Source organism: Rhopalosiphum padi, chromosome 2 (genome assembly GCF_020882245.1).
Source record: "Rhopalosiphum padi isolate XX-2018 chromosome 2, ASM2088224v1, whole genome shotgun sequence".
Lineage (NCBI taxonomy): Eukaryota > Metazoa > Arthropoda > Insecta > Hemiptera > Aphididae > Rhopalosiphum > Rhopalosiphum padi.
In genome coordinates this window covers 23713681-23736053 of record NC_083598.1, presented here as the reverse complement: position 1 = coordinate 23736053, position 22373 = coordinate 23713681, and the positions used below count along the sequence as shown (strand labels likewise).

Sequence of the window (22373 nt, the reverse complement as noted above, 5' to 3'; positions counted from 1 at the left end):
TCATGGCTGGCGAAGTAATCATCTCGAATAACACGCCTAAGTGTATGGAATAGTATAATGTACTATAGAATCCGTGCACCTGTGTTGACGTTACGTTTTGACTATTTCCGATGACTATTTCCACGTCAAATGCTGCTATACAGCATTTCATACCACCCACACCAATTAAAACAAAAATCAGACCGCACAGTGTCGTGAAGCTAAAGGATTAAAATACGTTTACAATTGATCTGCTGTTACATAATTTACAGCCAATTCTTCAAAACAACGGTAACAATGAAAAGCGTTTTGAACGCATTTAAAATGTAAATATTATTGTAATTATGTGAAAATATACATATTTGTTTGTATAATAATTTAAATATTGTACGGTGTTACCTAACGTAAAAGTTTCCATCGGCCATCGGCGTAGTATTGAATTATTTGCTCTGTTTTTATTGTATCGCCTATAACTGGGCAGCTATCAAGGTATTTATACCTATATGGCCATGTATAGTTATTAGTGGCGTTGGCATTGTTGACAATATGTATTTTTAAAATAAAATTTAAAATCACACACACACGAGTCGGTGATCCGTATATTCACGAATAATGTGTAGTAGATATTATTAGGTAACAACAGATAACAATCAGAACATATCCGACTATAGGTACTCACGTAATAACCGCATTATTAGAGCAATTGGTTGACTCGATAACCCGCGAAAGAAAACAATTGAGACTTTGAAAGACAAAAATGTCGGCTTACATTTTGTATTATATCGGGCCGAAGTATACCTACGAACCGTACGAACCGAGTGTCCACATTGGCCGTATAGATGTAAGTCTAATGAGAAAATTGTGACTACGCTAGTGGCGGAATTTCTATGGCGTCAGAAGATTGAGCAGCCACCTGGGATGTCAAATTTTGATCGATTTGCCAATCGAATTCGGAACCTAACAACAGGCTGGCAGCGTTATTAAATACGGATAAATGATAATTGTATGGTTGTGCTCCAGCAACTGTTATGTATAACGCCGCAACTAGGTTTTGTAGGGCCCTGGCGCAAAAATTGTTATGGGGCCCCTGAACTTGTATAATATATTCATAGATAAAAGGTTTGTTTCACTATAAAGTAAATTGTTTCTACACACTACACATAGCTTCCAGGGAGTAGGGATAAACCTTTATATAACTGAACTTGTTTTTGTTAACTTGTGATATGAATACTATTATATTATTTACAATATTAGTTTATTTACATTATTCAAATGGTCCTCATTCATTAGGTAAACTATTGCACCCAGTCGAGTAATTAAAAAATCAAATTCAAACATAATGTAATAATAATAATAATAATAATAATAATAATACCTTATGGCTTATATTATTTTATTTTGCATTATAAAATATTAGTGATGTGGATTTTATGTAAAAAAATGTTTTGGTAAAATTGATAAATTTTTATACAAATTCAATTTATGTTATATTATTATAGTTATACGTTATACCTATTGAATTTTTTCACAATATTATAGTATAAAGAAGCCAAAACAAATATAAAATAAAGCATTAGTATTTAATCTCTTTATTAAAAATAGCAATTAATAATTTATTATAGTTTTTTTATTCTTTGTTTAAGTAGAAATAATTAATAAGGTATAACAAACTGTTATGTCTACAATTTGTTTTCATCGAGGTTTTCCGCGAAGTTGGCCTACATTTTTTATTTAAGGGGATCTCGGCGGGGCCAAGTTGTAAATTAAAATATTTACTAGTCATATATTTCGGGTTAATTCGTTAACTACGACAGATGGTCATTTTCTTATTAGGTATTTGTTGGTATTGTACCCCAATAAATTCAGTGGACAAAACAGTAAATATATTCATTCTACGTCGTTTTTAGGTTCTATCTAATGATTGAACACGTTTTATTATACTCTATAACATTTCGTTGTAAGGCATAAGATAATATAATATTATTATTAATATTATGCAGTGCACATTGCCGGCTGTATGTTATATAAGCGATATTGTTAATATTGTCACAACCTCCTTATTACAGCCTACGGGGATGACCCGAGTGAGGAAAACTGTTGGATTGTAATATTAATCTGCCTAAACCCATGTAAATCGATAAAATGTGATTATGCGGTTTGTATAACTAAAAAATATAGTATTAGTGGGAATTGAAAATGTTTACACTTTCGTATATTTATTACGTATATTTTAAAATTAAGATAACTCACTTTTGCTGTGTAATAAATATGTTTCAAATAACCTACTTAAATATTATTTTATATAGGTCATTGACCATTGTAATGGATATGTTAAATTTGAATTCAATGTTAAATAATTATATACGAAAGACTTTTCCAAGCATATGAAACGGATGGATATCTCTAACAATAATTTAATCATAAAATATAAGTTATAAGTCAATGTATAAACGTAGTAACGTACCATAATATAATGTGAATAAGTTCATCATTTACGGTACAAAATATGCCTACCTTAAAATTATTACAAATATTTTGAAAATTCTATTGTGCATAAATAGTAATAATATACACAACAGTGAAAAGTTTTAAGTTTCTATGGTTAATGTTTTTTGAACTATAACAAAACAACTATAAAACCAATTGTGAAAAAAATAATTTTTAAAAACGATGGTGTCTGATGTATTTTTAATATTATATTATGTTGTTATAAAAAACCCTCTTATTATATTTTCAAGATTTTTGACAAAGAAACCATAATGTAATCAAAAATAAAAAATAAACTGAAAAAAAACCAAGAGAAGAACATTTTAAATTTCTATAGGTAATAGCACAAAAAGTAAAATTATTTTGAAAATTATATCATGTTTAGAAAATGCTAATTTAAACATTTGGTGAAAATTTAAATCATCTATGGCTATTATTTTTAGTCAATTCAATCAGATTTCAACCTATTCCATTGTAAGGTGTAAGCTTATAATAACAATACATAATTGTATGCAATTTATAATATATATCAACAGACAACAAATCCCTGAATTAAAATTGAATGTTAAAATCCTATATAATATTCATTGTAGATACCTTCACCGAAAATAAAATAATTAATTACATATTACGTAAAAAAAGGCATTGTAGCAGTTTTTATATGAAAGTACCTATCAATTACATTAATATATTGTGTCATATCAAATGATAACATCGAATTTATCGATTAGTGTAATATTATTAATTTTTTTTATTGATTCGAGTTGCTCCTAAAAACATGGTAAATTTAAATTTAAAAGTGTAAGCAAAATGTATTTAATATACATTATTATAATATAATAATATATTAATATATTATGTTACCTATATACATTCTTTACTTTAATGTATAGGTTCTTACTAGCAGTGGCGTAGCCAGGATTTTTTTTAGGGGGGGGGGGTTAGTAATAAAATAAAATAAATCTACAGCCGTGTTAAAATAATAAAATAATTTAATGATAATGATTATTATCACCATCAGTGCAGTCGATAACGTGAATACGGTATAACAGAATACATTTCACCACGAATAAATGATTGTATTTCTATATTATAAACATTATATTTTTGATAAAAATACAGCCGAAGCCCGAAGGGGGGGATTCAACACCCAAAACCCCCCTGGCTACGCCACTGCTTACTAGTAATAATAAATGGGTTTTAAATTTTCGATCATATTATCTGATAACTCACAAACGTTATTTGAAATTATTGATGAGATTACATTTTCACCTAAATATGAGTGTTGAGTAGATACTTACCTATAAGTATCAGCACCAGCAGCTGTCTGAGAATTTATATTTATAATACACATTCGACATACATATATGTTAATATTTTTGTATTTTTTAGGGTTTTTATTCGAAACCTCTATCGAGAGATTCCATTTGTCATGTTATTGTCAAAATAGTGTTTAATGAGATCGCATTCTGTATTGCTAGAAATCCTAACGCTCATTTTATATTCTATAGTCAAATGATATGGTTTAATTTAAACTTTGAATTTAACGTAGGTGGATTGTACATTTTGTAAGATTGTAGGTAATCAGTTTTCTTTTTTTTAATTTATAATGTTATAGCTCTAGTATTCAGAATAATAATTATTAGGTACCTATAATTATTAGAATTTAATATATTTCATTTATATTTATTTATTTTATTTTAAACTATTATTTGATACTTTTCAATTCTTCGTATTTGTATTTTATATTTTGAACAAAATGTATTTAATAATTTTTCTAATTATAAAGATTAATGAATTATTTTTAATAAGTTATTAGTGACAGTTAAAAATATTTTAATTCATTTATTTAATTATGAAATATTTTAATGATTTGGTTATATTATGAGTATAAATACACATTTTTTTTATCGTAATGATGATCAACCTTTTTTTTTTTAACTAAAGCTATAAAAAAAATTTTGGTGGACCAAGTAATCGTTTTATTATTAATTTTGAAAAACAGGATATTTGAAGTCCATTTTCCGTTTTTTTTTAAACATTGCGAACTGCAACCACACAACATAATGACATGAAATAATTAAATAATTGATATTTGATGATTAGTGGATAATGAATAAGTATTTAGAATGTTTATATTTAGACAAAACTGGAAGTTTTTTTTTCAATTTTGATTTAATTTTAATACTTTGGCGTGTCGGTTAAAAATATTCGTGGGCCGGATTTGACTCACGGGCCGTGGTTGGTTACCACTGGTGTATAATAGTGTTGCTAACATCAGATACAACTTAAAGTTATATATAATATAGCAAATAGCATAAATTTACAAAAGTAAAGTTGATTTATAATTGAAATATAATTTTTCATGTCAAAACTAAAGATATTTTTATCAATTTTTATTAATAATAGTTGAAAATAATTTATCTTAAAAAGTGTTTAAGATATATTATAATGTTTGTAAAAACCTATAATTACTGCATATTATTAAAAACTATTTTCATTGTTCAAAAATTGGGTAGGATATAATACTTATGTTGAAAATGTAATGAAAAATAGTAATTTTAGTCTATTTAATATGCAGAATTTTATTTGAAAAAAAATATTTTTACTATTTTATTTATGTGCATATAATTATATAATTATATACATTTATTTTGAACAATGAACATATTATTCTTATGATTTTTTTTATGATTTCTAATGAGTTTTTTAGTTTTGTTGTTTTCTAGAGATTTTCTCAGCTGAAGTCTTTCTGATATTAATCTCGGTATTTTCGTCTCCTAAGTGGTCCCGACAATGAAGTTTCAATAGCTTACGGTGATAAAATACCTAAGCAAAAGGCTGAATTACTTTGCTAACGTCAGATTTGATAAATTAACGCACGAGCTACTTCGACGGCGAGGAATATTCCGCAGACTGTTAGAAATATTGTGAAAAAAAAACACAATTGAAGGACTTTTAAAAGTTTTTGCGCATTGAAAAACTGCACTATAAGATATAATTTTCAATGAAATTTAAATGTATATTTTAGTTTTATTAAAGCGTAACCATCGATCGCTACTCAACACCCTAAATAAAATACCCCAATACCTATACAGATTAAATCGTATTCGTGCTATATATTATAGTGTTTATAATTTTGAATTATACTCGAATTAATTCAATCATCGAAAACGTACCTACCGTGCATAATAGTATAATATAATAATCACTCATCGGTTTATATACCTACTATATAGTTTGTATAGTTTATACAATATTGTATTCCGAGAATACGGCCTTGGGTCAGTTTGGGAATATGACGCGTTTGTATATTGTTTATTTTTTTTTAACCATTTTTATTTAACCATTGATTGAATAAATGAATTGGCTATGTGCCATCTACGTAATAAAATAATGAATATTTAATTATTAATCGGACAAACAGGAAACTAAGGAAATTGATTCGAAAACGTTCATCGTTATTTTTTAGTGATTATAATATTATTATGTTTGTTTTAATTTTAGTGAAAAGTGTTATAAATCTATAAATATTATTATTTTTAATTGTCGCGCCGGACTAATCTTTTTGGCGAGAGGACGAACCAAAAAAACCTAGGAAAGTTCCTTAAATTATTTAATATTCATATAATATGGATAAACATAATATTTAACATTGATTTACAAGTTATTATTTTTATTTATTTATAAAAATGTTTGTTTGTATAATACGTCTACGTCTAAAATTTTGAAACATAATAATTCTCTACCAGCTATAATATTTCAATTTTATATGTTTCAGTAAAGTTATCGGGATATAATTTTGTTTAATTTAATCGAATAAATGAGCAATGTTTGACAGCGGTATACCTACATCTTAATTATTATACCTAAAGCAATAATATAAAGAGAAAATGTATATTTTTTCTAATGTTTCAATTTTAAATGAATTGTAAGTGTACCCATTTAATGTTTTACTGATATAATTAATGTAATAAAATCAATTATGGGTGTATACTGTAAATACATCAATACAATTATTTTTTATATCAATAAAAATATGTTGTCCCAGTGGCTTTAGATTGTTAAATTTTATTATTTTTTATTTGGAAGTGTTAATTTGTTTTTTTTTATTAGTTGAAAATGATTACTACGATTCAATTAAAATTAAAATAAATAATTGTTAAATAAAAGGGCGTTTGTTAAATTGTTATCGGAAAGCTAAAAGAATACTATTGTGAACACCTCGACCCCTATAATGTATGAATTCAATTAAAACTAAACGTTGGTAACGTATTTACTACGATCGTCTCGTCATCAATTTGTTTTCTAATTAAATATATAAGAATACGAAAATGCATAATATGTATTGTACACCTATTAAATAACATAATTGGTGGAAAAAGTGCATACTCTTTTGATAATCTTATATTTAAAAAAAAAATAATAATTAATGTTTTTAAACACTACAGCTAAAGTATATTTTATATTATTTTATTTGATTTATTCAGCATAATTTAAAATAATTATAAAAAGAGCTTATACGTATACTTAAAGCTAAGCTCGTATCTGGTATACGGAGTTTTTTAGATTAATATTAGAATAATACATTAATGTAATTTTCTAGATATACAACAGTATTGATTAAATTATTTTACTAATAATAACGCCAAAGTTTTCTTGAATATTTATATTTGTACATATCGACATTTTATAATTTGATTGATACACATTACAAATATTCTCATAAAGATCATTAACTATATTTTATTAATTGTATTTTTATAGATTTTTTCAATTATACGCATTTATTATTGATTTTATTAGACTGAATTTCACATAAACTTTTTATTAGATTCTTTATATCATTATTCAAATGGTAGAATATAGTCTTTACCATGTCATCAGAAGAACTTCTTGAACTTAATAATTTTGTATAAAGTAATAGTTTAATGTAGTTTTTTGTTTATCTATCTGTTATTTCTATGTCATTGCGTATGCGCCTTTGTATGGATTTTATAAGAATTTTTTTAATGTTTAATTTATGGATAGATAATATGTTTGTATGGTTAAATAACTCGGCTGATGTGCATGTTGGCGGAAGGAAGTAAGCTACTTTTATTATAATTGTTTGGCTATAGTATGTTACGTACTATTGTGTATAATATGTTCTGCTTGTGCCTCTCCATCATGTTATACCATAATATAAATGATTATCATGGTTTATTATTCCATATAATATAATACTGTTTTAGTTGTACTCATACATTTTTTAAAGTAAATAGATAAATGAATAGACTAGTTGTAAATATTTTTAAAATTGTGATATTTTATTGTTCGCAAGATTAGACATTGTAAACGCAGCACTATATTTTCAACCACTTGACAGCTTCAACCTAGGTTTCGCGAAGGTTTTTGGATACCTTTCTGAAATTTAGTTGTAGGACATCAGTCAACGTGCCACAGACTATTTGCTCTTCGCCACATCCTCAATTAGATTACTCTGACACACCCTATTTATATAGAGCATAGTCACATTTGTCCTCCTCAGTTCTAACTATGTTGTGAGTCAGTTTTCAGTGTGTTCTAAGTAACGCGCGCGAGTTGAACACTTTTATGTTTGGATTATCTACCAAAAAGGACTTCCGGACATTTAATGATTTCCTACGTTTTTCCAATTTTCACTCAACGTTTCTATTCGAGTTTCTATGATCCCAAATAGAAAATGGAGTGTATAGATTTTAAAACGTTCGAGCGGTGTTTAATAATTTCCCTTGATAATCGAAAATCTTGAGCGGTTTTGGTTATTTTTTACGATATCTAATATTTGCTAATACTCTCGCCTTTCCACAGAATTGATAAATCAGTGGATCTGTCGATTTTTACTTCTATATACCTCGAGTTTTCTTTATTTAAGATTATCAATATTATCTTGGAAAGGGGCGCAGGCTTAGTATGGCTACGTAGAGTCAGTTCGGTATTGTATTATTATACTAATATATTATTATACAATATAGCCATACTTATAAATCATAATTTATCCTGTAGTCCAACAAGATTAATTAATTTGTATCCGTTGTGAATCACTCACTCCCCCTTTCTCTTCAACAAGGTGCTTTAATCACTATATGTTGCGGCCCGTGTAAGATATCAAAAATATGTATGTGATCCAAGTTTGAGTACGGCTGACTTATAGAGTCCTAGATGGCTATAAACGTAGTTTAATGTCTTAACATATTTATTTATTTATTTTTTTTTTTTAGAAAAATTGATGAAAGTATAATCATTAATCAGTGTATTTAGTATTAATAGTACCCGTTCTAGCGACACGACCAATCTGCACTGTCCGTAGTATAATAAGACAATATGCAAAACTACAGTCAATCTACCATAAAAGTACACTAATTTGACATAATATACTATAACTATATTATGTGTTAAATTATTATGGTATGATTATAATTCGAGTAAGACGTAACAAAATTTATAAACGACAAAAAATCATTTTTTTTTTAACAAATAGCTTTTAATTTTGGGTTAACACCGGCACACCGCTCAGAATCATTTCGTCGGATCTCTGCAGTGATTTATCGTTGCTTTCATACCTACTTAACGATCCCAAGTCCCACCACCTCCTTACGCACAGTTATAGTCACCCATCTAACCTAGAACCGCCCGGCGCCTCGTAATTTCACTTTATTATTTTTTTTCATAAAAAATGCAGTGTATTGTTTAGCTCATTGTCCGGGTGAGTGAAAAGGCGCTGGCACACCGCGGGTCGGACGGCGACACGCGGAGAAATTGTATTTATCGCCGTCGAGCGCGTTCTAATTAAAATATTCAGCGTCTACATATTTTAATGGCTATATACCTATACCTAGATACCTCCCGTGCGCGATTATCTGCGGACGCCCCAAGTTTAATAAATTGAATTACGACCCGAAACAGTCGGCGAGGCGGTGTGTGTTTCCTATTCGATTTCTATTATGCATATGTAAACTATTATCTACCGTCGTATTATTGTATATTGTGCACCGCAGTGCGCATTGACCATATATATTATAATTTACCGATAATGATGTATTACGCTATACTGTATCGTTAGTCGAGTCGTCGGCCTTCCGCGCGTCATTGCAGCGATTCGATTCACTCGACAATAACCGGTGGTAGTGCGCCGTCTAATTGAGCGCTAACGACTGGAAAACGGTTTGCCGTTTCACAGTTTTCCCCGATAACGTATAACCATCACACACCACCCGACTACTGTCGCGCAAGACACGCGACTTGTATAACAATTTGATGATGCACCGCCGCCGGACGACGATCGGTGGTGGCCAATCGTCGCGGTTTCTGTCGACGATCGGCGCGTGGCTGTTGTTGTGCTGGTGCTGCGCCGTCACGCCGACTTGTGCCGCGGAATCGGAAGACTTTGACGATTATCGTTTCGACGGCAGTCTCTGTGAGTTCTACCAGCTCATCGAGCCGGGCAACAGATCGTACTACTTGTACTCGCCCGGTTACCCAGACCAATACCTGACCGCCCAGCAGGACCGAGAATGCCGGTGGTTCGCCAAGACGCCTTCGCCCGCCGACCGGTTGGTGTTGGACTGTCACGAGTTTGATTTGCCCGAGGTATACTCATATTTATATACCCGAAAATTGTTATGTAATGTAGTGCTTCTCAAACTGTTTTGTCATGGGCCTCTCTAAATTTAATGTAAAACTGTCAAGGACCTCTAACTCACGTCGACCATTAATTATTTTTTTCTTAATTATATACTAAAATTACAATTTCACGGCTCGCCAGTCATATAGCTACGGCCTCCAGTTTAAGAAGCACTGATGTAATGCACCCGTCCACTGCACCTGCATGCTGCTTACCTATATTATATTTAATGTATTGTTGAATATATAATAAGATTGCCTTCTGCAACGAACCCAAGTACTTATATAGTATTAAACGAGCGAATATTAAACAGTTGAAAGCTCTATAAATATATAATAATATGCTGTTCTCTCGTTATAGACTTAGACCTATATTTGAATATAGCCCTTGTTTTTTGAGTTCCTTGTTAGGTTCTTATTCTCTAGCTCGTTTCAATTGATACGCTTTCGGCATATTATTTCTTATAGTAACAATTAATACATACATATTGAAAAGTGAAAATGTGCATGTCCTCGGTCGCAGCCGAAGGGTGTAAGTTGTAAAGCAAATACTAACTTTCTCAAAAAGTTCCTCAACAAAAAGAAATTGACTCACCTAATATCTACTATATAATATATTGTCTTAAATTTTTGAATGATGTACGTTGACCAGATAGATTTTTAATATTTACAATTTTAAATAAATTATTAATGGTTAAAAATAATCGAAATTGTTTTAAATTAAAACATGCTCATATTTATAAAAAATATTAATACTAAAGTCTATGCGGTCAATGCACAGGAAATACTCTTATTTATAAAATATATAATAGGTGCTTTTGCCCAAAACTGAACCAGAGTATCGTAATCGTGGAAATACGGAGTATTTTTGTTCCCATATTATGTGGGAGATAGACAGAGAAAACAAATGCTGGTGTAGCGGCCCCTTTCTTAGTTTCTTGCCTTATACACGCAAAACAACTCCTATCTTTCTATTATCCCACAATATTGCCATTCTTGTATTTAATTTATAATTTATATAATATATATATATTATATTGTATATTATGTTAGTTAAATCATCATTGTAACTATTTACATCTACCGACAACGGTAATATTAATTTTGTAAATAACGATAAATTGAGCGTCACTAAATATATATATATATATATATAAATAAAATAAAATATATTATTCTGTACTTATACATCGACATTTGCGTGTTTGTAACAAAACGTTTTATATTTTACATAATCGTTATAATATTATTTATGCGTTTACTGCGCGTATGTTTTTCCGTAGAGTTCGTTTTGTAAATCGGACGCATTAATCGTGTCCCGAGTTGGCGACGCTAACTTTACGGATGGCGTTAGACACTGTGGACCCAGGTCGTTCACGGCCGTCAGCCGCACCAACAAGATGAACATTAAGTTTGTGGCGAAACGTCATAGCAGAAGCGGGCGGTTCATGTGCTCGGTGGGTGCGAAACGCATAGACTTTTGGATCCCGGAAGCCGTGACGAACCCGCAGTTCTGCGAATGTGGAGAGCAAGACAAGGTATAAAACTATAACGATTATAATAATAATACACTTAGCTCAGTGGCGTAGACAAGATTTTGCTTTAGGGGACGGTGCAGGTTGTTAATTTGTTATTTGAAGGCGGCGAGGTTTAACTAGGATATAACATTTTAGATCATTTCAGTAACCTTATTTGTACAAACCATACAATATTAATACATAGTTTCATTTTATGTAATACATTCACGAAATTGCAGAATACATGAAAGCATTTTTAAACTTTTCTGAAATTTCGGAGAGAACTACAGAATGCAGATCCTTTAATTATTACGCATCGATATAGATATTTTGTAAACTGAAGAATCGTGTAGTTTTGACACAACATAATTGTAAGGCAAAGTTCGTATTTTCGTGGAAACATTTCGAAAAGTTCCACGTGAGAGATGATGTAAACTTATAATTTATATTTTCACAGGGAATACAACCACATTGCTTTGTAAGTTTCAATGTAATCTTGAAGAGGAAACTCACTTCTGTTGCCTCGAGGATTAAACACAATCATAAATACACAATGCATGGGATAATGGTGTATGTGATGAGTGTGTTTTAACTTTTAACCAGGGTGACTCCCGCTATTTGAATTTATATTTTTGATATTACATTTTTTTTATCATCAGTTGGGTCATAGTTTTGAATATAGGCGTTTTTAAACATGTTTTGAAACTAAATTCTATATAAATGCAATATAATAACCATATAATAGTTACGAAAATTGTGCTGGTATATAAACAGTATCGTATTTGTTGATTTAATAGAATATACATAAAATATTTTGGTTACTTGATCAGGAAATCATCATGTGTGTATTGTGTATGTGTTAAGTCTTATACTTATTTATTATTACTTATAATTTATGAATTATAATATAGACGAGTGTTTATAGTAAAAAGTTACTTAGATTAGGTACTTACATTTCTCTGAAGTTTTATTTTAATTATCTTATATTAATCGTGTATAATATTTATTGTGTTATTGTGTATAGGGACTTTGCAAACGATTTTTCATCTTAAATCATTTGTTTGATGGTCGACAGTGCTATCTCTCGCTCTTTTTTTATATCGGTTTGTAACAGTCGTATACTAATAGATTTAGATGTTCACAGGGAGTGTTCGCCAACGGGAAAACGGCCGGCGTGAACGAATACCCTTTAATAGCTTCGCTGATCGACGGGCAGACGGCAAACCTGTTTTGCGGCGCGACGATCATCGGCAGGCATCACGCACTGACTGCAGCCCGTTGTCTGACAAACGTCAATCCGTTTCAAATTGCCCTTTTGGTCGGCGACCACGATATGTCATCTCTAGGTTGGTGTAAATTAAAATACTAATAAACTGTTGTCATGTAGTGGTTTTGGGAATTGGCCAAGTAGTTCTTCATAGACCCACGAGGCGATATGTACTGTATCACGCGTTATACCTATATTTTGTGTATACGGTTAATTCAAATATTAGAATATTTCGTGGATAGAGTTATAGACACATGTGTTACTATGTTAGATGTTTGAATCAATATTATACATTAACATTAATATATTTATATTAACCGACTTCGTCTGGCAAAAACGAGCAAATTTAATAAATATGATATTTTGTGTATTTTGTTTTGAGTGTAATAGCTTCATGAGAAAATCGGTTTAGGTATAACTTTACTCTCTCCTCCTCTAAAGAAAATGTAAACAAACAATATAAACTTTTCACTACCAAGTGAGTATTAGAACATTTTTTTTTTTAAAAAGTTTTATAATAACACCACTCAGCTGAAAGCTTATAATATTCTTAATTTATTTCCCAATTTTCCAGGAACAAGAGGTAAGTCTGTAAAATATACTCAATACTTGTTCCATTGTGTACTATATAAATTTAAAAAAACAAACGTTTGGCGATTAAGAAAGTGGTTTCAGTTATTTCTAGAACGATCGGAACCAACCTTTTTTTTTTTATAAGTACTGGGAAAATTTAACTTTTAAATATTAACTTAATCCAATTTGTTATATAATAGAAACCACCCAGTTGAAAATTAAAGATTTTTTGCTATTCCTATAGGAGGCGACGTTAGAAACAAACAAAAAAAAAAATCATTTTAGCAAGACTTAAATATATATTATAACTATTTTAACTAAGCAAACTTAAAATTATAGTCAGTTATGAAATGGTTATACTTATTAAATATTTTCAACCTCGTAAAAATCTGGAATTTACAAAATCATATGTAATCCGCACCGTAAAGCAAAAGTTATAAAATATTGTTTTTTCCGAAATTTAATAAAGTATATATTATACATTACACACGGGCTTTCATTATTTAATAATAAGTTTTCTATTGTCCTTAAAATATCTAATTTTCTTTAAGCTCAATTTATTATTCATGAAAATATCTCAATTTGATTTATTTTATTTTTACGAATGCGTTAATGAATGAATGAGGTCGTTTATTATTTTCCGTAAAATATATATTTTAAATGGTAATCCTTCTTGTGTCTTTTTACAAAATATAAGTAACGTGGAACCTTTTTATAAAAAAATGTTACATTACATAAATTATTTAAGAATTATAAGAACTTTTTAAGTTAATGCGAGAAAAGGTCTACGACGAAGCAATTATGTCACATTATAAAAGCGTTTTCATCCTCTGATTACCGTTTCTTCATTTATTTTTTTTACGATTTAAGTCATTTAAGTCTAAAAGTAATTTAACTAATATTAAACTTTTAAATGTATATATTTTAGTATTTATAAAACTGTTAATTAAGATAATTTAGAACATTAAGAAGCACAAGAAAATTAATAACTCAAATTAAATTTTCTAATGGATAAAAAAAGAAAATGATACATAATTTTTAATTTTAATTAGATTAACAAAAAATAACTAATATGGTATACTAAAAAAATAACGATAACTCTCAAAAGTGCCTCAAAATAACATATTTAATTGAATATTTGAATATTCTTAAGCGTTTTCCTTAAAAAGGTATTTTTTTTATAAGTGTGCATTATGTTTTTTATTATATTGACCATATAAATAATTGTGCCTCGGTTAATTAACTTAATATACAAAATAGTTGAGTTTGTGTATATTTTTTTAATTTTATAGTAATTCAATAATAAAACAATTTTAAACTATGAAAAAAGTGGGTACCTGTACATTGGATGTCAGTGGATCACTATTATGGTTGTGTTAAATTAACTTTAATTTGAATTCAATGGTATATAATTGAATGCGAAAAATTATCCTGAGCAAACTACCTGACTGTCTATTAACCTATATCATTAAATATATTTTTTCATGATTTATATTTTGGTTTAGTTATTAAAGCTATTTATTTCATTTTTAGTATTACAGTGGATTTATACAACTTTTCCGAAAATATTGTATTTACTATTTATTATATTATTACTTATTAGTATTTAATTATTATTATAATATAAATATATATTTTAATATTATTTAATATTTATTTCATAAATTACATCAACTTATGTAACTTAAAGTTTAATAAAATTTTTCTGTAAATACCGTAAATAGTAAAAATAGATTCATACTAATAAGAAATAACTTTTATTAAAGTGAACTATCTACAAACGTCAGGGTCGCCTACACAACACAGTGTAAATATATCAGACATAGTTGCTACAAAATTCAAAACATAAATAACATATAAAATACAAACAGACAATATAATATGCTATAATATAAGTAAAAGTTTTATGTTTGCACAAATAATGTTTTTAAATTATAACAAAATAATTAAAATCGTTCATTTTATTGATCAAAAATAAAAATAGAAACTCCAGGCCATTAGATAAATAGTATTTTTTACATTATGGTTAAAACATTCATGGTTACAAATATATTATAACTATAACAATTAGATTTTAAATAAAGTCATACAAATTGGTTTATTTGAGATAATTGATTAAGTCAAAGTTTTGTTCATGATTGGGTCAAAGTGTGGTATCACGATTGTGGAATATCTTGTGTCCCTGTGATCAATCTTGTCTTGATTGTACGTATTTTAGACAATCTGCAATAATGTGTTTAACAGATAGTTCAGTTCTACAGGTTTGACATATGGGAGTTATCTTCAAATAAGTAATTTCGTGTAAATTTTAATTTAAAATGTTTCTAATGAATTTAAAATATAATAGGATTCAACATATTGATTTATTTATACAATATTAATATTTTATGCACTTAAATAACCCTGTCGAAGTTATGATATAATTTTAGAACTAAGGGTTTTATAGTATTATATATATAGCAGGTTAGCAGGTTATTTTGAAGTAGGTTATAATTAGTAGTTAAATTTAATTACATTTTTAATGTTTAATAAACTCTCTTTTTTTTAATAAAAATGATTATTATTAAATCTTTCATTTATTATTTAAGATTCGAGATTATATATTATTTATATGGCATAATATACTATAATATGAACGATACCTATATCACTATACCATACTATATGAAACTATATGTTATGAATTATAAATATATTTTTGATACTTATGATACTATTGTACGTTTTTGTACTGTAATAAAACTATTCTGCACTATACCAAAAACAATACCAAAATGAAATATGTAAATGAAAATGTATTTTTGAATGCCTTTTTGTTTGGAAGAAATTTTTCAAATTGTATAACGTTTTGTTAACTCAAAACAGTCAGAACTTATAAACTAAAATTTTATTAGAATATTATTTATACCAAATTAAATATGTTGTGTGTGCATATTGATTGGCAGGTAGTGATGGCGATCCGGCATTACTGGTAGTGGTCACCGAAATTTATATACACCCGTTGTTTGATCCGTCATCAATCGCACATGACTTGGCTATCGTCGAAACTCACGAAGTAATTCCGTTTTCGTCTAAGGTAGGACCAGCATGTTTACCATTCAAGCACATCTACAACGATTTCGTTGGCGATACCGTCAAAGTCCTCGGTAAGTTGTTGTCGATTCTCCGTATCTGTACCTACGTCGTTTTTGTTTGTTTACTTTCGATTTGTGTTCATTTTATTTACCTGCTTTAATAATAAATATTATGTTTGTCCACACCGCAGGATGGGGGACTGTAAACTTTGATGATCATCCCGTGTCTGGCACCCTCCATAAATCGCACCTCAAGGTTGTACAGACGTCACAATGTGCCGAAACGTATAAAAACGAAACCGACCGTAACCCGTTGTGTACACACTTTACCAAAGTCAATTCTTGTCAAGTGGATTCGGGCGGCCCACTTCTATGGTCTGATCCGTCTACTGGGAGATTGAACATCATTGGTGTAGTTAGCAACAGGTTCGCCTGTGCTGAATCGACGCCATCCATGCACACCAGGCTAGCGACAGCCAACAACATGAATTGGATTAAAGTGATACTGACGGGTAAGCTGAGAGTTCAATAAAAACCAGTTGGCTAAAACTAAAAAAAAAATAACTTTTAAATATTTATTTTTTCAGGGCAATATTATTGTAGTTGATTATATACCGTGGCGCATGTATTCTGTAAGTGCCCGTGGAGTTAATTAATATACAGACATATTTTCATTTTTTCCGAGAAATTTAATGAAAATATGAACCATTCATCAGTACTATATAAAATATATATTTTTTAAAACTCTATTAGCTAATTTTTATGATTATAAAAAATATACATAATGAATACATATTGTTTTCTTTAAACTCGTGTCCTAATTTAATTGAATTCAATGATGTTTATTTTATATATTTTTTTAAATATCATTATAGTATTCAGTGTTACAAACCTCGATAAAAAATTCCTGGTATTGGGTGAGTTTGATTTAATATAGGTACCTATTTGTAATTATGCTGGTTTATGTAACATGGAATGATTCTTAATTCTTTAGGATATATAGATGGATAAAAATGTTAAAATTAATTGAAAGAAATTGTCGTATGGGTACTTTGATAAACTTCAAATATTAGGTTTTCGTATTGCTTACATTTTTGTAAATGTAGTTTTCGACGTTTTAAATGTACTTATTCTTTACTCTATATAATACTTACACTATCATGTATAATATACTTAATGAGTGCACATACTAGCACTGATTATATAGCTGGTAAACAAACGCTGGTAATTTATGTAATCAATGGTACAATTGTACAAGTTATATGAATATATATAAATACCTAACAAAATATTTGGTTAGATGATGGCATATATTCATCGAATATCATTAAACAATTTTACTAAAATAAAATATAAATAATTTAAGTACTTATTTTATCCTAATAACTTTTCTATACCTGTGGATATTTAATTAATTTTTATTGGTCTGATTTTTAATAGACTATATTGATACTGTTAAAAATATTGCATTGTTATAGAAATGATGATGATGTCTAATGTCTATTAATATCTAGTGGATTTGTCTGAGTTTTTTAATAGGAGTTAATAGGGCCAATTTATTTTTATTTTAAGGCCACTTTTTCTTCATCATAGTAATTATATGTATTTTATGTATGCACGGGGTTGAAAGGTCATATATATATATAATTTCTTAATGAATTAAAAAAATGGAAAGTTTAAAGTTGAAAATAGTTTTTGAAATGCATACGGCATATCAATAATATATATACCTATATGACCATATATATATAAGTAATAAATAAACTGTGTGATCTCTATACAAATAATATTGTACACAATGTGATTTTCATAATTTGTTATAAACTTAATATATACATTTTATACATTGGCCATCGCGCGTTTGTAAATTGTATGAAATGTTAATTTAAATAATTAGACGAGGAAAAAACAGAGGTTCCATATACTATATAGTAGGTATACAATGCCACCCTTCAAATGGCACCCTAGAGGTAGACAATCATTAGTAGCTGTAGTAGCAAAAATTTCATTGAAAAATCTCTTAAATAATAATTTTTTCAAAATAATTGGAATCAATTTATTTAATGAGTCTCGATTATTTCTAAAAATAGGTGTATATCTATTCAAAACATTTACTTTATTTCTCAACATATTTTACGATGTCTATTCTTAGATTTAAAGTTGAAATATAGTGTAAATTATTCATTTTTGATAACTGAAACCGTAAGAATGTTATACAAAACTAAAATAAAAACACCGACCTAAACCACAATTTATCTATACTTGAAACCAAAACCTGTAACCCGTAAAAATAGTTGTATAATACATTCATATTATTTATAAGAAATTTGTGTCTGAATAATATAATAATATTAAATTATTTGTACTTAATAATAAATTGTCGTAAATATACAACACTATTTAGGCGTACCTATCTCAGATTTAGTGTAATTTAGTTCACGGGAAAATCGGCATCTGCGCACCTCGCCTTGTGAACTAATTTGACCGAGACAATAAGCCATCCTTCTGTGGCAGATTAAATATAGTACTATAGGTATATTTTAAACGTGGTTCAAACTCATCTATAAACTTGTCTAAAAACAATTCGAGTAGTATTACAAAATGTAATTCATTATATTATATATAATACATAAAGAAGATATTAACTCAATTAAGTCCAGGTAATGTTTTAAAAACAAAAGGTAATCCTATCATACTGTAGAAGATGAATAGCTAATAATGTGTAACGTTTTTTCTACAAATATTTGAAAACACTTAACATCAAATGATTAAGTAGGCACTGTAAGTTAAGTACTATACGGAATACGGAGTATATGTTCATTAGGCAGGTAAATTAATTGAGCTATTATTTTTTAATAATTATATGATTTAAATAATTAGCTACGAACATGACAAGTTTAAATGTGTTTCAACATAATTTTAATCAGTTTTAAAAATAATTTATGTTATCATTGGCTCCTATGTAGGCACTTTATAGATATACCGAACATAATTGAGTTTTCTACAGCGTTTTGTGCTAATGCTGTAGACCTTGTATTACAACAAATCGTGCTTTTAAGAGAACATTCTCGAAACACGGAACAATACATTATTTATTTTGCAATGCTCAAGACTTTATTTTAATGAACTATTAACAACAATTATTACATTTAATTATTTTAACCACCGTGTATTAGAGTGAACATATAATATTATAGGCCAAAAACATATTAAACATGTTGTGAGTGTAAAGTACTTAAGTCTATACTATAGACTAGAGGAAATGGTTAAATTTTAAAACTTTACATTTATAACATTTAATAGTAGTGCGGATTTCATTTAGAATGACATTAATAGAGGATAGAGCATCGATATAGCCGTATAGGACCAAGGGCGTGAAAAATTAAATAATACGCGAGGTCAGAAGTCACCAGATTTAGCACTAGTGCACACTATATAGTTATTGAATAAGTTACATGAGATATTGTGGTTAAGCGGTTGAACGTCAATTTGAACGTGCGTTCGGTAGCGAATTGTGACCCATCCGCAGTTTGCATCAAAATAGGATTACAGTACAGCGCTCTAAACTTAGTATTATATTAGCATCAAAAATTTAACTACTCTGCAAAATGAGAGTATAATGTTTTGATAAGTTTTTACAAATTTTTATTGAGCAACGAATAGCGTAGGTGCAAAATTGCACAAAAATGCTACACACTTATTGATTATCTTTGTCTTACAAATGCATAGAACAGCACGCTGTATGTTCTGAAAAATCTCTTAATTCTTTTGTGTTTAGTATTATAGCGAATTTACCTATGATATAATTATTATAATTTAAATGTGAGAATATTATCTAGTGAAGTTTGTAGATTTTTTTTAAATATTTTAATTTTAAAGCGAATTACGAATATGTATTTTAAAATTCTAAATGTATGTGTTTGTAAAATGGAGATAACACGTGTGGGTGTAGCATCCTCATTTTTAATATTTTAAATTTTATAAAACACCACACTCATATAGGGTAATTAAATATTTGATTTTGTATTCAAACAATTTTAAAATACACAAATGAATACTTAAAAAACTGGTCCATCCTACATTCCTACCATGAAAGTCCGTACACTCTTACTGGTGTATTTTTTTTTTTTTTTAATTTAAAAATCTAGTACACATGTGTCATTGATATTTAATAGAAATTAAAATTATTTTGTCGAAATTATTAAAAACAAATTATAAAGTTTTTAAAATGATCTATGTCATGGTTGCTATAGAAATAGTATTTTTAATGATACTATTAGATGTTCGTATAATATGTTTAACCCCTTAAGTTATTGACATTTCTGAACAGATTTAATTTTATGTTTTGAATTAACTCGCAAAGACAAAATACAGTTTTAATGTATGCATATAGTTCATATACATGTGTTTTGAAACATGCAGAGAAGATAATTAACTATAAATAACTTCCGAGCGTATGCAAAGTAGATGGGTAACAATAAACAATAGGGAATTTACAGAATCAGTTCAAAGCGAAATCTACATATTATTATATAGCAGTTGCTTACAGTTCTTATAGCACAAACAGACTGTGATAATAAATTACTTAATATAGTAATTAGTATTGCCATTTGCTGTGGTAATTGAATTAAACTACAACTTAAATACTTTTTATAATGTTATAGAATATACCTAATTTAATTATTACGGACAGTTTATAGTTGTATGAATATACTTATATAACTTATTTAATAAGTATTTTTTTTATTAAAGACTGATGAATATTATTAAAATCATTATTTTTAATTATTTGTTTAATATCATCTCATATCAAAAAAAAAAAAAATAAAAAAGATATTGTTAATTATAATTTTATCACAGTGATATTTTTTTAACTACATAATAAACATATACAATACAAATGTACGTACTATTTTTTATAATTTATACAGACACTTTCAAATAATATTGTAAATTATTGATAATTATATTTTATAAATATGCTGAAACTTCCGCGTATAACAGTAATATTTTACACTGGCTTTTGAACTTGCAAGTCAGCAATATGGCAATATGTTACCATTAAAATTTAATTATAGAAAATTTATATGTATTCGTACATAATAGTAATAAATTTTGAACTTATTTACAGTTGGACCTCAGAGGAAAGTCTTACAATATTTGTAAAAAGCTAAAAATATTAATACATTTTTTTTATAATTTGATTTCTGAATACCCACCTGTTTTTTTTTTTTTTTTTTAGTATTCTCGTTCATACTCACGTAATATTATTAGATTCTGAGAAAAATATTGAACCTTGGATGTAACTTTTTTATATTTATTTATAAATTAATTTCATTTTTTTCTGCTAGCAAATAATACAAAAAACAAACTATAAATTTATTAATTGTTTACCTGTTAAACTCTAAATATATAAGTTTGTTGAAATTATAAAAATGTCCATTATTTTTCACGTAAACTATAAACATTCAGTTTATTTTATAAATAATATAAAATTGCATATAAATATAGTAAAACATATCACGTATTAATATTTGCTAACATTTAATTTTTAATATAAAATGAACACTATTCAGAATGATTACCGAGATTTTTTATTGCACTTTAAAACAAAACGGTTATAACTTAAGCACGTACTCGTCTAAGAGCCTTCTCTACATCCCAAAAGATAAAATATATTTTATCAGTAAGTAACAGACAAAAGTGTTAACCTAGAAAGACCATTTACTATGTTATTTTTTAATATTTTAAATTGAATTATTGAAAAAAGTAAATTTTTTAACTCATTAATTTACCAATAAAATACTACATATTAATTTAAATACAGTATTT

At 28.1% G+C, this 22373-nt stretch overlaps 1 protein-coding gene across 1 annotated transcript; it reads left to right on the top strand.

Annotated features, from left to right (window-relative positions):
- The first annotated feature begins 9537 nt into the window (after nucleotides 1–9537).
- On the top strand, nucleotides 9538–17330 carry LOC132922543 (venom serine protease-like). Its single transcript, XM_060986112.1, has 6 exons — nucleotides 9538–10077; nucleotides 11394–11648; nucleotides 12772–12973; nucleotides 16413–16613; nucleotides 16733–17053; nucleotides 17129–17330. Exons 1-6 carry the CDS (start codon nucleotides 9745–9747, stop codon nucleotides 17146–17148), a joined length of 1332 nt encoding a protein of 443 aa, XP_060842095.1. The 5' UTR covers nucleotides 9538–9744; the 3' UTR covers nucleotides 17149–17330.
- The last annotated feature ends 5043 nt before the right edge of the window (nucleotides 17331–22373 follow it).

What these genes read in the sequence shown, in the direction of transcription:
- LOC132922543 (XM_060986112.1), top strand. Translation starts at nt 9,745, where the DNA reads ATGATGCACCGCCGCCGGACGACGATCGGTGGTGGCCAATCGTCGCGG. An exon ending in AATGTGGAGAGCAAGACAAG is followed by an intron (nt 11,649 to 12,771) that starts GTATAAAACTAT and finishes AGATGTTCACAG; the next exon opens with GGAGTGTTCGCCAACGGGAA. An exon ending in CGATACCGTCAAAGTCCTCG is followed by an intron (nt 16,614 to 16,732) that starts GTAAGTTGTTGT and finishes TCCACACCGCAG; the next exon opens with GATGGGGGACTGTAAACTTT.